Raw genomic sequence first — 17,040 nt, 5'->3', positions numbered from 1 at the left:
TCAAGAGTAACTTAGAAAATCAAAAGGGATCAAATAGAACTTCTAGAAATAAAAAGTAATGGAAGTTGAAGACTGTGGACATATTTGGTACCAGGCAGAAGAGGGACTCTACTAGAGGACAGATGGAAAAAAAAAAAAATTCCCTTTCTGTAAATGCAGGCATTTACAAAAGGCTGTCCAGACACCATGGAAGTTAAATTACGATCTTAATAAAAAAAGGTGTTTAGTGGGGTAAGGGCTTGGTCTAAGAGCCTCAGGACATAGGAAAGAGTTAATCATTTGCTCTCCCCAAGTGCAGGGCCAGGTTGATCATTGATATGTAAACACATACACATAGTACATGAAACTGCAAGCGGGGCATATCTTAGCTGTTTGGGGGTGGGGATGGGTGGGAACTAAGCCTCTCAGGATAACTCAGTTACTGTTAACTTGATGACTGTTTAAGAGGGCTTGAGTGAGCTAAGAATAGCAGTGACGCCTCATCATTTTACTTAAGGGAGTGCAGAAAAAAAGGCTGTGAACCGTGAAATGGTCTTTTGTTTTCCTACCGCCAGCATATCGCCCTACCGATCTGATATAATATCAGTCATAGATGCTTTCCCAATGAGGAAATTTCTGGTTGTATAGACAGACCCGATTGCAAGGGGGCCCGCACAGAAGGGCCCAATGATGAATCTGTTTGTTCAGTTGTTAACAAAGGATTCAGACGCCTCTTTATGAACCTTTCACTTGGCAGCCTGGGCTTTAACATTTTTTTTTACTGGGATCTTTGGGTGGTTTTTTTTCCCCACCTCCCTTTTCTTCACTCACCCCCACCCCAATAACAACAGCATCAAGTATAAAACAATATTGTCTCTCTCCAGCTTCTAAACGCAAACGAGACTGGTATTTTTCATTGGCACCTACATGTCCGTTCAGATCTGTTATGTGTGCTAAGGACACCCACATAAAAGCAGCATCTTTGTAATTGCAGTTTAAATATTCATTGTGCCCCGTCCTCATTAGAATTCAAAATAGAGCCTCGTCTGAGTCTGACGGATGCAGCCAATTGTGAAAGGCCAGGCTCAGAGTTCTGAATGACCCGGGTCGAGGGACAGTGTTGCTTCTCAGCATATGGACTATTACGTAATGTTGTCTAAGCACAGCCATTGTGAGTTTAGCAGCGTCTCGGGGATGTGGTTAGAAATCAGCCCTACTGGCACTGTGTTAACACTGTCTCAATCTGGAACCACTGGATTTGCCCTCCACTCCTCAGAAATGGGGTGGCTTAAACGAAGTGGATCCTTTTAGTCGTTCAGAAAGGGCAGTCCAGCATGGCTGTGAGCCCAGGCAGACCCAGGTCACAATCTGGGCCCTGACACTGACCACCTGGGTGACTCAGAGAGTGGTTTGCCCCCTCTAGGGCTCAAAACAGGGGTGCCATGGTTATTCTGCAGACTACACAAGAAAAAGTTGTGTGGCATCATGCCTGTGGCACTGAGTCCTCAGTAAATGCCAGCGATGTTAAAATGTGGCTGTAAATTGGTCATCAAGAGCTGCTTTGATGAATAAGACTCAGAGTCTCTTACCTCTCTTTGAAGCCAGCTTAGAATGATCTTTAAGGAAAATAGTGATGATTCAAGAAAGTTATGCTGGAATATTATGGAGCTAGGAAGTTTGCATCCTCATTTAATCAGAAATGGAGTCAGTTTTTTTTCCCCCCCAATTAAGCTGGAACTTATAATCTTGTGGCTGAAGCCATTTCCAGTCATGAAATTAGCGAAAGCCACCTGTGGGGCATGTTCAGGTGGCATGGCTTGACTTTTGTATAGCACAGAAATGACTTGTTCTTTTATTAGCACATTATTATTACTTATGACAGACTTATTTCCCACATAGACTTCTTTAGACCAGGGTGGGAGCAGCATTAAGCCTTCTAGTATACAGGCATACATCATTGTATTGCACTTTGCTCTTATTGTACATCACAGATGTTGTGGGGTTTTATTTGTGTTTTACAGATTTAGGGTTTGTGGCAACCCTGTCGTGTCAGATGATGCTTGGCGCTTATTGGAGAGTATTTTTAAATTAAGATACGTACTTTTTTTTTTAAAGACATAATGTTGTCACACACTTAGTAGACTACAGTATGGTGTAAATGTAGCTTATATGCACTGGGAAACCAGAAATTTGTGTGATTTGCTTTGTTGTGATGGTCCCTAGAATAGCTACTCAGCCAGCCTGAAACCGGGCTAATTCAGTCTTTTCAGTCTCCATATGGTCCTCTTCCCCTTTTTAATTTGGCTTTGCTGAGTCTTAGTTGCGGCATGTGGGATCTAGTTCCCTGACCAGGGATCGAACCCGGGCTCCCTGCATTGGGAACTCTGGAGTCTTAACCCCTGGACCACCAGGGAAGTCCCTCGGCCTCCCTTTGTCTTTCTTTTTTTCCTCTTCCCTCTTCCATGGAAGACATACTTAGGACTCAGTCCTTTATTCTTTTTTCCTCGGCACTTTTTCCTTAAGCTACTCTTTTGACTCTTGGATGGTTACACAGGCAACTCAGCTCTGCATCCCAGACCCCAACTTCACCTGAATCTAAGGGTCTGTGTCTCCATCTGCTGCCACCCAGTTTCTCTTGACCCCCACCACCCCCAGCACGCTCTCAATCCCTGTATGCTCTTGGTAGACTCATTGTCTTTAGCCCCAAATAAGCTTCCTCTTCCGTTGCTCCCCATTTCTTCAGGCTCAAAACTTCCTTCGGTTCCCTCAGAGGCTTTCAGAGGCCAGACAGCATGTCTCCTTGAAGGGAGCGGGCCCTCGTTGTTCTCTCTGGTGGCAAACAAGAGAGTGAACAAGCAGAGTTTTGCCATGTGGGAATGCCACGCCAGATCATCTGTGTGTGTATTTTTATGGGAAGCCTGAAATCTGGATCTTTAAGTGAAATTTCCTAATATTTTAGTGTTGACAGTAAACGAACATTTAAAAATATTCCATGTGGGCCAAATAAAACATGTGGCGAAGCCCTATACTTTGGGGCCTCTGTCTCACTTCTATTTGGTCAATCCCTAGGCCTGTCTGAGAATAACTGTGAAGTATTTGTCTTCCCTGTTCATCACTTTGCGTTCTCACCACTCTGTTTCTGGCTCTTGTCACGTTAAAAATAATAACGAAAGGATTTCCCTGGCAGTCCAATGGTTAAGAATCCGAGCTTCCATTCCGTGGTGCGCAGGTTTGATCCCTGGTTGGGGAACTAAGATCCCGCATGCTATAAGGTGCAGCTGAAAAAATGAAAAGTAAGTAAATAAAACTTTAAATAATAATGATAATGAAGAATTCTGTTTACTGGGTACAGAAAAATGTGCATGATTACAGCGTTGGTCGTAATTTATAGAGACTGTGGCCTGCCATCTTGTGAATTTGGTGTCTTGAATACAGGAGACATCTGCCTGGCTACCAGTGCTACCAAGATAAATAAGATGAATGCTTCTCTTAAGAGTTCCCTTATTTTGTCAACGTGCCCTTTTCAGTTGATTTAAAACTGTTTCGGTCCCTAGACATATCTGCTGTATATTTTAGAGAAATGACTTTTCTCCATCATGGAGATAATGATACCAGGAAGTGAAACAATGAGTGTAAAATTCTTAGGCCACCTGCTTCTAACATCCAAGCAAATACTGGGGCACTCCAATGAATATATTGGAATTGCTTGATACTCATTTTAGGAGCTGAAATGTACAACTTGCAGTCCTGCCCTTCTCTGGGCACTTCTGAATACTCCCCTCCTGGGCCCCATGGGTGCATGTGGCGTTGGTGTCATGCACGCGTGACATGTTTGTAATCAGGTGTCTTTTATATGTGACCACACCACTGTTGTCTGCTTTGGTTTTGAATTCCTACTGTGGAAAAGCCTGGTTTTTCTGCTAACAACATTTATTTTAGGGGAGCGAGAAAAGGACCAGGCTGTTCAAATGTTGATGCTTTGGCTTAATCCAGGCAAAGTGAAGCCTTTGAGAGGAGCGCCAAATTGGAAAACCCCTACTTAATGGAAGGTGATTGATAAGGACTGACAGCCCCAGAGCTCTCACCATGACCGCCTGCAAGGCCGCCACGCTTTTCTAATCTGTTACGAGGCAGTGACTTTTGCTATCATCAAGGGGTCAGAAATGATCACAAAGTAGAATCATTTTTTGATTATTGTTTTTGCTCGGTGTGGTTTGGAAAGATAAGGTGTGATTTCCAAGAGTGGCTTCTGTTGTGATGGAGTAATAACCACAGTGCACGGGCTTGGCCGATACCCCTCCCCCGGGCATGTTCGTGCAAGTTTTCTGGTTATGTCTGTTCACCAGCGAATTCGTCTCTCAGCCTGCTCTATGGGACCAGCAAGTACTGGCTAGGTTTAGAAGGATGGTCATGGCCTGGGACAGAGCATGTTTTGCTCACTTAAAGTGTATCTCACCTCTATCATGTGTCTGCCGTTTATGGGAGGCAGAGCCCCAATGCCTACTCAGCGTACTTGTGTGCCTGCAACCTGACTTTTCAGGAGTTTACCATTACACGCCAGTGCTTCTCATTCTTACACTGATGTTATTTTATATTTGTAAATTGAAATGAAGAATTGGGATTCTCTTTGTGACCAAAATTAATCCAAACTGGGAAGTCTTGGTATCTTTGATATATTTCTTTTACCTATAAAGTCAATGGCTTAGTAACACTGTGTTGCAGTCACTCAGTGGCGTCTGACTCTTTGCGACCCCAGGGACTGTAGCCCACCAGGCTTCTCTGTCCATGGGATTCTCCCAGGCAAGAATGCTGGAGGGGGTTGCCATCTCCTTCTCCAGGGGATTTTCCCAACCCGGGGATTGAATCCGAGTCTCCTGTGTCTTCTATGTTGGAAGGCAGATTCTCTACCATTGAGCCACCTAGGAAGCCTGGTTAGTAACATTGACCATAAGCTAACGGTCAACATTACAAGGGTTTATTATTGGACTCTAATCCAATTATAATTGGATTTCCTCAAAAGAAGTTGGCCATTTTCATTATAGCTGGATTCACCCAAATCTTCGTGAAGTCAGTATGGGAGGGCGGGGGGGTGGGAGGGAGTCAGTGACTTAGACTAGATGGTCTTTGAGTTGTTCCAACTCTGTTATTCTCTTTCCTTACCCCTTTGAGGAGAATTAGACACTTCCTTCCAACCTGCTCGTGCACGCACACATGCACACACACACACACACACATACACACGTCGTCAGATATGAGCCAGGGGTCTTGGCCAGAACTTTGCTGATCTCATTTCATATAGGGTGGTTGGAACCAGGTTAGATATTTGCAGAGTTAAATCCTACCTGAACAGGGACTTTGACCTTTGATGTTATGTATTCCTGTTTGACTGGGGGGGAAATTTAACAGTTATACAACAGAATAAAACCAAGCGAGATAGGGTAATTTTTAAATGGAAGATATAGAGACCATCTGTTGTAGTATGTGTTTGTATTGGAAAATAAAGCACTGGGCTTATTGAGCATAACTCCTGGGTTCTGTGTTATAAGTAGTTGGAAGAGATGCCTCACACGTTTCTCTCAATTTGGCTGTTACAGCTCTAGGGTATTTTTAGTCAATTAAATTTTTTAAAAGGAAGCTGTAATTTTTGAAAAACATCCCCTAAAATTTAAGTTTTGGGTTCAGGTTTTCATGCCGCTCTCCCTCAAAAATTGTCACTATGAAATGGAGTAAGTGGACATGTAGCTGATTTTAGTGTTATTTAAAGTCACAGTGATTCACAAGTGGATTATCTTCTCTCTGTATTTTCCAAAGGGAAATTCAGATATCAGATGACCTTCGTGACTTTCTGGTTCTTGCCACTCTGTTGAGGCTCTCTAGCCTGGGCCAGTTACTAGTGTGTACTCAGAAAACATCGTTTTACTACCACATCAGCCATGATGCCCAGTGTGGATGCTTCTGAGAAAGAGTTGTTGTTCAGTCGCTCAGTTGTGTCCGACTCTTTGCGACCCCATGGACTGTAGCCCGCCAGGCTTCCCTATCCTTCACTATCTCCTGGAGCTTGCTCAAACTCATGTCCATTGAGTCAGTGATGCCATCCAACCATCTCATCCTCTGTCGTCCCCTTCTCCTCCTGCCTTCAGTCTTTCCTAGCATCAGGGTCTTTTCCAGTGAATGAGTTCTTTGCATCAGGTGGCCAAAGTATTGGAGTTTCAGCTTCAACATCAGTCCTTCCAATGAATATTCAGGACTGATTTCCTTTAGGATGGACTGGTTGGATCTCCTTGCAGTCCAAGGGACTCTCAGGAGTCTTCTCCAACACAATTGATGGACAAAAGCATCAATTCTTCGGTGCTCAGACTGCTGGAAAAACCATAGCTTCGATTAGATGAAACTTTGTCAGCAAAGTGATATCTCTGCTTTTTAATATGCTGTCTAGATTTGTCATAGCTTTTCTTCCAAGGAGCAAATGTCATTTAATTTCATGGCTACAGTTACCATCTGCAGTGATTTTGGAGAAAAGCATAACCACTGGTAAAGTTAAATAGAAACAAGCAAAATTAAAGGAGGTGTCCTACCTTCAGAAGTCATAATAATTAATCCCTGGCTGCAGTCATTTCTCACTGTGCAGAGCGTCTCTGTCACCCTCTTCTGCCGCCTGTCCAGGACTAAGTCCCAGCCTCCACTTTTCACCGAGCAGCAGGCTTCACAGCTGCGCCCATATGAAAAGTGATTCAGTTTCAGTGCAGTGCTTCCAGTCCAGAGCCCTGACATTAATTTTTTTTTTAAGTCTTTGTTGAATTTGTTACAATACTGCTTCTGTTTTATATTTTAGTTTTTGGCCTGGAGGCATATGGGATCTTAGCTCCCCCATCGGGGATCAAACCCACACTTCTGCACTGGAAGGCTAAGTCCTAACCACTGGACTTCCAGGAGAGCCCCCAACATTATTATTATTATTTTTTTAAGAACTTGACTCTAGACCTTGTTGTATTCATAAAAGTTTTGTTTTTTTTTTAATTAGCCTTAGGGATCCATTCATCTGCTCCAAGAGAACGTCTCCAGTGTCACACTTTTTAGTTTTCTGCTCACCTTTTCTATCTCAGAACCAGGCAGTCATGACACTTTCCAGTCATTGAACCGGTGTTAAATTCCTGAGAAAAATTGATTTGGAGCTCATTTGAAATCACTGTTGGGTTTTCTCTGTCCAAGAGTGTGAGCACTGAGATCAATTTCTCCGGATTAGCAGCAGAATGATCTTTGTATTGGACTCTGGCATCAGCCGTCCATGACTTGGCCCTCCGCGCATGCGCAGTATCGAGGACGCCTGTATCTCTCTTTGTGCTGCTCTGCGCTGACTGCGGGCGGCGAAACGAGACTCCGTGGCCTTGGGAGGGCACGAGTCCGCTGAGCGGTTCCCTACCCCACCACTCCACATTCTTCCACAAGTTGATTTATGGTGATAAGAGCCCTTCTTTCTTTTGGCCCTCCAAGCACTCATTCCTTTCAAAATGACTTTTGAATTTATGAAGTCTTTTTTTTTTTGCAAATCTGGAACTAAGATTCTTCATCATTGTGTTGGCTTTTGTCTGGTATAACTTCTTACCTGTAAACCAGCAGAGAAGTGGAAAGAAAACTGTAAAGGGTCACTTTTTTAAATGGATAAATACAGTGGTCGTTGCAGCACAGTAATTTGAATTCATATTTAACCCCCTGAACTCTACACTTAAAAATGGTTAAGGTGGTAAATTTTGTGTTACGTGTTTTTACCATAGTAAAAAAATGTTTCTGTTTAAAAAATGAGTAAATACTTGGTGTACCCCATTCCAGGAAATTATAGCGAAGTGAGAATAAAATTCCTTGTTATCTTTGTAACATAATTTGTAATATTGTTCCATACAGCCATTTGTTATGTGGTGTGCTAACAGAATCTTACTTACATCTCTGTAGATTTGCCTAAGCAAAACAGAAGTAGGAACAAAAGTGGCTTCAAAAACTAGAGGGCATCTTGAAAATAAATATAAGTGAATTAAGCATTGTGGTTGCTATATCTTATTCTTGCCATTCTGAGTAATACAAAAAAGGAGACATAATTGTAATGCATTACTGGGTATGTGTGTGTGTGTGTGTGCTTAGTCATATCCAACTCTTTGTGACCTCATGGACTGTAACCCACCATAGACATATGCATAGCCATAATAATGTAGGTATTATTTATTATTTTAGAGTTATTTGAATAAAAAGTTTTTATTTGTGCGTGAATCATTTTGATGCAATAATTTTCTTTAATGTTGAGGTCTTTAGGTTTACAGGGTCTTTAAAAACTTGAGGGACAAGCTTCTAAATAGTAAACAAAAATCTGTTAATTAAAATAATAGAAAGATTATCCAGTAACAAAAAATTGAGGTAACTTTTAAAGAGTCCTTTGTATCCCCTTAGCTGTATATGTTCCCAGAATGATGAACTGCAGAGTCCTCAAATGTTACTATAGTTGTTGGGAGTGGTATTAGTAGAGTAAATCAGAATCTACGGCATGTGTTAGTAGAAGAGAATAAGTTAGTAAATACATTGATGTTCTTAGGAGCAAAACAGAGATAGCAAATGGAAAAAGTAAGAATGAACTTTATGGCGTTAGACTTGAATTAGAAGTATCACTGTAGACTCATGATTTAAAAATAAGGAAAAAAATTTTAAAAAATAATACGTTTCTTCTAACTACTTGAAGAGCCTAGAAGCAGTGATACTCCGGTATTTGAGGACAGTTAGTGCCTAGATCTTTTGGGATTGGCCAATAAGATCTTTGGGAAAAATTCAAACAAACTTGATGGCCAATCCAGGAATTTCTAAATAGTATTTACCGCCCCCCACCCCCCCGCAACACACACATATGCAAACCAAGTTTTTCTTGTAAAAACAACTAATTCCAGGTCTGGAGCAGAGAAATTATAAGGCAAGGCTGGAACTTCTTGGGTCAGAAGTCAAGGAAATGCACTAACAATGATGAGGGCTTGGAACTGGCTTAAAGGGACTCTTGCTGGTCAAATTTAGGCAATTGAAGTAATAAAAATAATAATGGTAATAAATATTGGATTTTTTAAAAATGTATTCATGAGTCCACATCAGTTCAGTTCAGTTCAGTTCAGTCACTCAGTCGTGTCCGACTCTCCGCGACCCCATGAATCACAGCACGCCAGGCCTCCCTGTCCATCACCAACTCCCGGAGTTCACTCAAACTCATGTCCACAGAGTCGGTGATGCCATCCAGCCATCTCATTCTCCGTCGTCCCCTTCTCCTCACGCCCCCAACCTTTCCCAGCATCAGAGTTTTTTCCAGTGAGTCAACTCGTCGCATGAGGTGGCCAAAGTATTGCAGTTTCAGCTTTAGCATCAGTCCCTCCAATGAACATCCAGGATTGATCTCCTCTAGAATGGACTGGTTGGATCTCCTTGCAGTATAAGGGACTCTCAAGAGTCTTCTCCAACACCACAGTTCAAAAGCATCGATTCTTCGGCGGTCAGCCTTCTTCACAGTCCAACTCTCACATCCATACATGACCACGGGAAAAACCATTGCCTTGACTAGACGGACCTTGGTTGGCAAAGTAATGTCTCTGCTTTTTAATATACTATCAAGGTTGGTCATAACTTTCCTTCCAAGGAGCAAGCGTCTTTTAATTTCATGGCTGCAATCAGCATCTGCAGTGATTTTGGAGCCCAAAAAAACAAAGTCTGACACTGTTTCCACTGTTTTTCCATCTATTTCCCATGAAGTGATGGGACCAGATGCCATGATCTTTGTTTTCTGAATGTTGAGCTTCAAGCCAACCTTTCCACTCTCCTCTTTCACTTTCATCAAGAGGCTTTTGAGACAGTAGCCAAAAAAGGCAGAGGTGAGTCTGAGGGTCGGTCATCTTGCCAGTAAACGTAGAAACATGATAAAATTATAAAATCATCATTTTGCAACCACCAGTATAATCACTTCAGAATTGTCAATGATGCCAGATTGTTAGGTGAGAAGGTTGTGGGAAGTAGGATGTTCACAGTCTCAAATGGCCAAATTATTAATTCCTAAGGAGGAAAGAAACTTGAACAGAGCGACCACACTTAGCATCACCAGCGTGAGTGACAACCTCGCATTTAGTTCAGTTCAGTTCAGTCGCTCAGTCGTGTCCGACTCTCCGCAACCCCATGAATCACAGCACGCCAGGCCTCCCTGTCCATCACCAACTCCCGGAGTACACTCAAACTCATGTCCACAGAGTCGGTGATGCCATCCAGCCATCTCATTCCCTGTCGTCCCCTTCTCCTCCCGCCCCCAACCTTTCCTAACATCAGAGTCTTTTCCAGTGAATCAACACGTCGCATGAGGTGGCCAGAATATTGGAGTTTCAGCTTTAGCATCAGTCCTTCCAATGAACACCCAGGATTGATCTCCTTTAGAATGGACTGGTTGGATCTCCTTGCATTGGGCGACTCCAAATGTGACACAGCAGGAAGTAACTCAACATCATTGCCAGATCTAATTGAGAGAAACAGGCTAGTTCAGATTGGTGGACAGTCTATAAGACAGCCATCCTGGGTCCTTTACAAGTGTCACGGAAGAAAGCAGAAGATGGGAGCGCTGCTGTAGACTACAGGAGACTAAAGAGAGATGATGGTTAAATGCAGTCTGTGGTTTCGACTGGATTCTGCATCAAAACTCACACAGCTCTAGAGGTATGATTGGGATAATTAGGGCTATTTTTTTTTCCTTTTCTGTAAGTTTTAAATCTTTCAAAATAATAGGTCAGGGTGGGGGAAAACAAGGAAAATATAAACAGTGAAGTTTCCCCTGAACTACCCTCTTAGTTCACATTGTATTACATTGTTTCAGGAAGGGATGAAAACCTGGTGAAGCATCTGGATGTGCCCCAGTAGGTGTTGCTTTCCAATCAAGTCTGAAACCATAGGAAGATCTTGAAAGATGAAGGCATCTTAGTATGAGCAGGATTAGGCGAACGTGGTAGGTGCTGCACATATAGGGTCATGAGGCTCTGGTTATTCAGGAAAGAAACACTGATCTCATTGGGGCTTTTCACTGAAGACCTAGGCCATCAAGAAGATAAGAAGCAAAACTGAAGGATGGCCTGCCTGCACATCCAGTTTATATGCTTCCTCAGCTGGAATACTTGGTGAACTTGAACTCTCACAGTTTCCATTCCCATCCTGAAAGTCGTCCCACTGTGGGGAAGTTGTCTGGATGTTTATCTTCCCACTAGACCTTGAGCTTCCTGAGGTCTTTCAACTCTGTCTTTCAATTCTGATTCCTAGCAGCTTTCAAAATGATGGACTTTGAATGGGATTTATTTGAGAGGCAGCTGAAGTCCTGTGGGTGACGGTTTTCTTTCTTTTGTTTTTTTATTATAGTCGATTTACAATGTTGTGTTAGTTTCTGGTGTACAGAAAAGTGATTTCGCTTTATATATATATATTTGTGTGTGTATATATATATATATATATATTCTTTCATATTCTTTTCAATTATGGTTAATTACCGGATATTGAATATAATTCCCTGTGCTGTACAGTAGGACATTATTTATCTGTTTTACATGTAATCGATTACATCTTAGATGGGGGTTTTCGGAGTCTTCAGACTTTTTTAAAGACTTGTCAGTCTGGAAAGATAAAAATCTGAGTATGGCTAGAAAGTTTATTAGATTATGAATGACATAGATAGGGATCACTTGGATTTGTTTCTCATAGTCTACAATATTCTAATGTCTAGGGCCTTTTAAAAAAAAAAGCCACCTGTCGCATAAATAAATTCCTTAAGTTTAGTAGCTTGCAGCCACAGGCTACCCAGCCACCATCATCCATTTTGCAAAGGCGCACACACACCCATTCAATGGAATATTACTCAACCAGAAACAGGAGTGAAGTGCTGATACATACTACTCTGTGGATGAACCTTGACGCATTACATTAAGGGAAAGAAGCCAGACCCCAAAGACCACGTACATGAAATGTCTAGAAGAGTCAATTATATGGAGACAGACAGCAGATTAGCGGTTGCCATGGGTTTAGGAGGAAGCTGGGGGGGGGTCTTGCTTAGTGGGTATGAGGTTTCCTTCTGGGGTGATGAAAAGGTTCTGGAATAAGATAGTAGCAGTGGTTGTAGGACTTTGTGAATGTAAGTCATGCCAATGAATATACATGTTAAAATGGTAACTTATTATGTTATGTGTAATTTACCACAATTAAAAAAAAAGAAAACCATGAAAAATGAGGAGTAATTTCTCTAGGATCCTGTGGTGTCAAGCGGCACAGGCAATTTGGGAAGGCTGAGGGTTTCCTGGTTTTATATAAAATGATGGGTTATTAAACTAAGGTAAGTTGGGGGCATATTTGACTGTTGAAGCTGCTCACAAGGAGGGATGTTTCTGTGTCCCTCTTTGTTAATCAAAAACCAGCAAAAGACAGAACATTGGATCCGACTCAACGGGACCATTCCTATGGTGTCACTAGTGCCGCTCACCGCGTTAGAAGCTCCAGGGAGCCTGCTCACTTGCCGGCCTCCTGATTCCTGAGTTTGTTTTATTTTTCCTGAATTCCTGGATTTGGAGGCCTGTGAAATCCACCCTTAGACCCGCGCTGGCTAGAAACACCCTCCCCTGCCCCCCTATTGAGTATGTGATAAAGTTTTTGAGTTTTGTAAAGAGCGGTGACCAAATGCGGCCAGTGTTAGTGGTTTGTGGCCGTCGCTTGCTAAACTTTTTCTTCCAGTGTTACCTGTCACAAGTTCTTCATTTTCTATGACATGCTGAGGTTGAGATTCAGGAGGATGGATGGGCGGACCGGCAAGGCATGTGCTCCTGGGGCGATGCAGGCCCGAGTCAAGGAGAGAGAGAGGGAGGGAGGAGGGCAGAGTAGAGCGAGAGGTAGAAGGAAGGAAATTTCAGAGATGGGAGAGGAGACATAGGCAAGAGTGGTTTTGAAAGGTCAAGAAGAGAGGTCCCCTGTGCTCCCCTGTGGAATCTGCTTCCTGACTGTGCTTCCTTTTCTTGGTCTTGACAGTAGAGGGCTTCCCTTGTGTCTCGGACGGTAAAGAATCTGCCTGCAGTGCGGGAGACCCAGGTTTGATCCCTGGGTTGGGAAGATCCCCTGGAGAAGGGCACGGCCACCCACTCCAGTATTCTTGCCTGGAGACTTCTATGGACAGAGGAGCCTGGAGGGCTACAGTCCAAGGTGTCAAGAGTCGGACACGAGTGAGCAGCTAAGGCTAAGTAATGCTGGAGGAAGCATGCAAAGAGTTGGACACAACCAAGTGACTAACACTAATAGTGGAGGAAACAGCAGCTGTTTCTCGATTCCCCAAATCATTTATAAATGTGAAAAATATGGCTGTTTGGATGAGGCATGGCTGATGGCTAGGTCTGTAGCAGAAAGCTAGGAGAGACCCATACCTCAAAATATTGCTTTTCCCCACTTTCCAGGAAATTCTTTATTGTACCATCATTTAGAGAGCCATGTAGGCCAGGTGTCACAGATCCAAGCACCAGGCAGGTGAAGGACCTGAGAGCTGCAGACCAGACATTTGGAAGTGCCTGGTACCCCCAGGCGCTGGAGCACATGTGCCCACCTGGATGGCATGCCTGCCCTTCAGCCCCTAGAACTGGGGGCTCTGCGTGCCCAAGTCAGCTGCTACCTTCTCTCTCTCTCTCTTTTAAAGAGAAATCTGATTTTATGTGGAATTGGAAATTATTGTGGAATTTTTAAAACTCTGCCCAGATCAAAACATAACTGAAGACCAGACCTTGCTCCCTGGCTGCTGAATTATGACCAGTGATTTAAGTCCACAAATTACTAATATTATCAGATGCAGACAGTGGATATAGTGAGGGGCATACATATTGGTGGGGAGGGGGCAGTGAGGGGAGGTCAAAGTGTTTGTTACTCACCTTTCAGAATAACATAATTTGATTTGGAAAAATCACCAGGGAGTCATCCATGTTAGAGAAGTTAGTGCTTTGATGGAGAACTAATTTTGTACCCTGGGTGGAGGAGGATTGGTGGGGTGGACAGGCCTGGATGCGGTCGGACGCTGTGGACCATGACAGGTCCAGGGGTGGTAGCGTGGGATCTCAGGGTGTCTGGGTGCTGGGCAGAGGAGCACCAGAGCACAGAAAGAAAGGAAAAAGGTTAGTTTCAAAGACAGACTGTCCAACTTCTGCATTTTATCCAGAACCCCCTTATCATCCAGACCCCTGCTTTCCCATCCCACAGGTCAAATGGGAAACACCCACTTTGCTTAAAGGTGAAACCTACGCAGAAATGCAAGGATGAGTCCTATACCTGTGCAACACAAATCCTGGAACGTGAACAGGTTGCTCATGTACATTTATCTGCTTCTTTAAAAAAAAAAAAAGGAAAATTTTTAAAAGGAACCTGGGTGAACAGTAATTTCATTTTTTAATAGGTAGCACTAATGGTGATATTGTTCAAAAAAGAACCCGAACCAAGATGAAAGAAGAGTGGAAGCCCCCACTCTTGCGCTGGTGGAGGCCCCCACTCTTGCGCTGGTGGTTCCCCCAGCACAGCAGTGAGCAGAGCACGAAGCCAGTAGAGAGGCCAGGAGCTGGCAGATGAGGGGCCTGGGAAGGAGGAGCAGGGAGGGTCACGGGATGAGTGAGAATCCGTGATTCGCGGGCTTATCTGTTCCCAGGCGAGAACCACACTTCACCCTCCCCACCCCTGGTCTGACATCCATTACCACCAGGCCTGCCTCCCCTGATCTGAAGGCAGAATTTATGGTTAAGTTCCGAAAACGTGGAAAGGGCATGGAAAGGGGGATGATGCATGCATGGAAGCCAGTTGTGAAATGATAAATCATGGCTTCTTATGGTCTAGGATTATTTTTGGCATCTTTCACTTATGGGTTCTTTATAGGAGGGGCATTGAGAAATAGGAATACAGCTTAAAAATGTGTAGAATTTTGTTGGGTTTTTTTGCCCCCTAAGACAAAAAAAAAAAATTACAGTGATAAATTTGGCTGTTTAAATAGTCAAAGCTCCATCGTGGCCTCATTGAGGCTGTTTTTCACCCAGCAGTACGAAGACAGCTGTCATGGACCATAGTCAAAGCTCCATCGTGGCCTCATCGAGGCTGTTTTTCACCCAGCAGTACAAAGACAGCTGTCATGGACCCCTTACATCTGATTTTACCATCTCTGGGTAAACTGAGATAAACTCTAGTGGTAAAAACCTAGAGTGGTTGGGAATCTCCAAGCGAACAGTTTGGTTTGGTTTCTGAGACTGCATGTGGAAGAATCAAATCTCCAGTTTCCTTGAAACGGAGCAGAAACATTTCACGGTCAGTGCTGTGGATTGTCCCCAGTCCTCCGATCTCCTTTCTCAGAAATTGCCTCCACCTTTCTGTCCCAGTGGTCCTGGCCATGCCGTGCCTCCCGTGTGTGGCTCTTTTCCAGGCATCTCTCTCTCAACCACCCTGTCATTTCCTGGCACTTCTCATGTCTCCTACCACACTCATCATTTACAACCTCCCACCCACCACCCTCAGTGCACACACAAGACACACACATGTACTCAGGTACACTTCTTGACACCAAAACAAACAGCCAGCCTCTGTCCAGTATTTGTTTCTTTCATCACTGCTCTTCAGAGACTCCAGCGGACAGTCACTTTCTTACTTGAGCCTTTCCTCTTTCTCCAGGGCTGTCTATCCCCCAAGCCACAACCTTTCTCGTGTGCTCCGTCTCCCCATCGTCATCCCCACTGGCCTCCAGGCCGAGCTGCCACCGCTGTACCTTCATGCAGGGCCACCAGCATCCCTGCCTCTGGTCTCAGCTCCTGTGCATCTCAATCACTCTGAGACACCACTCTCATTTTGCCCGGTGCTTTCCGGAGCTCCAGCCTGCCTGGCCGTCCTCAGCTCTGGCCCCTGGGCCCTCTGCAGTCTGTCTGCCCTTCCTGTTCCCCTATGGGAACCTTCCACTCCAGTCAAGCCACTTAGCTCCCCTCCTCTAAGCCTCGCTGGTCTGTTGCTTCCTCTGCGCATTTGCCCGCAGTGGTGGCCTTCCCTCGGGTGCGGTTCTCTCTGCAAGCATCTTCCTCCAGCTCCACTTAAGAGTTAAGTACTCTTATTCTCCTCTAGGGTACACAGGTATTTTTACTCTTCAATTTATGACCATAGTGAATCTAAGTCTCTCTGGGCCTTCCTCTGTGTGGTCACCGCAGGCTGGTGCAGAAGTGAGTGGCCTGGGCTGCGGGGGTGTTGAATCCAACCCTCTTCTCCAAGAGCTCAGCCTCAGGTGAGCCTGTGAGGTTACCCATCTGGTCCACCTTGATTTTTTTTTTTTCCCCAAGGAAAGCCAGAAGCTCCCATTTCCCTGTGAAATTGCTTAATTAACATTTTTTTCAGATCGTACTTAAAGGTGGTAACTCCCAGGGGAACACAGTTCCTTAACATGACAATTGAAAGACTATTTCACGTGCAGCTTGGATATGAAATAGCAGTACATTCTGTGTACCAGTACAAAATGGAGATAACAACGCTGCTTTTCAGGATGGCTTCTGGATCTGTAAAAGTAGATTTTTCTGGGAAGTCAGGAGTTGAAGGCTCGTTCAGTGAACCTGGGATTTAAATGGTAGGATAATCTGGCAGTGGTCACTGTTTACAGGCGAATTTAGTAATGTAAAATCTCTGTTAGTTAATGTAACCCGATGCCTCTAAGAGCCCCTGGTTACTTTCATTTTTATGAAAATATTCCAGTGAAATACATTTTTACATGGAATTTTTTCAGATTGACATTAAAGGGGGCTGGTCTGTTGAGTGGGGTTATTCGATGCAGAGGGTGCCTGTGTGCTGGGGAGCATGCCAGCCCTTTCCAGGTTAGACGAGTGAGAGGTCACGGGCGGGGATGAACCAGCCGCCCCCTCTCATGGGCCGAGAAGACACGAGTGGGGCGGCCTCGGCAGGTGTGCTGAGAATTCCCACACAGGTGCTGATTCCAGATGAATTGCGGTTTATTGCCCCCCCACCCCCACCCTGGGCTCCTGTGACATA

The 17,040-nt window shown here is 44.1% G+C and overlaps 1 protein-coding gene across 3 annotated transcripts in view; it reads left to right on the top strand.

Moving 5' to 3' along the window:
• The window catches only part of STX8 (syntaxin 8), a 205,232-nt gene that overhangs the window by 125,288 nt on the left and 62,904 nt on the right, over positions 1 to 17,040 (top strand). The window contains exon 8 of one of the 3 annotated variants that reach the window (XM_088828899.1): positions 13,033 to 13,349. The exons of the other annotated variants lie outside the window; for them this stretch is intronic. Within the exon in view, the coding sequence (XP_088685025.1) occupies positions 13,033 to 13,235 (203 nt within the window). The 3' untranslated portion in view covers positions 13,236 to 13,349. Of the gene's footprint in view, positions 1 to 13,032; positions 13,350 to 17,040 lie in introns of those variants that run through there. 3 annotated transcript variants of the gene reach the window in all.

Source organism: Moschus berezovskii, chromosome 20 (assembly GCF_049115385.1).
Source record: "Moschus berezovskii isolate FMDL1 chromosome 20, NW_MosBer_1.0, whole genome shotgun sequence".
NCBI lineage: Eukaryota > Metazoa > Chordata > Mammalia > Artiodactyla > Moschidae > Moschus > Moschus berezovskii.
The sequence above is the reverse complement of the archived record's forward strand: the minus strand, read 5'-3'. Positions and strand labels throughout refer to the sequence as shown.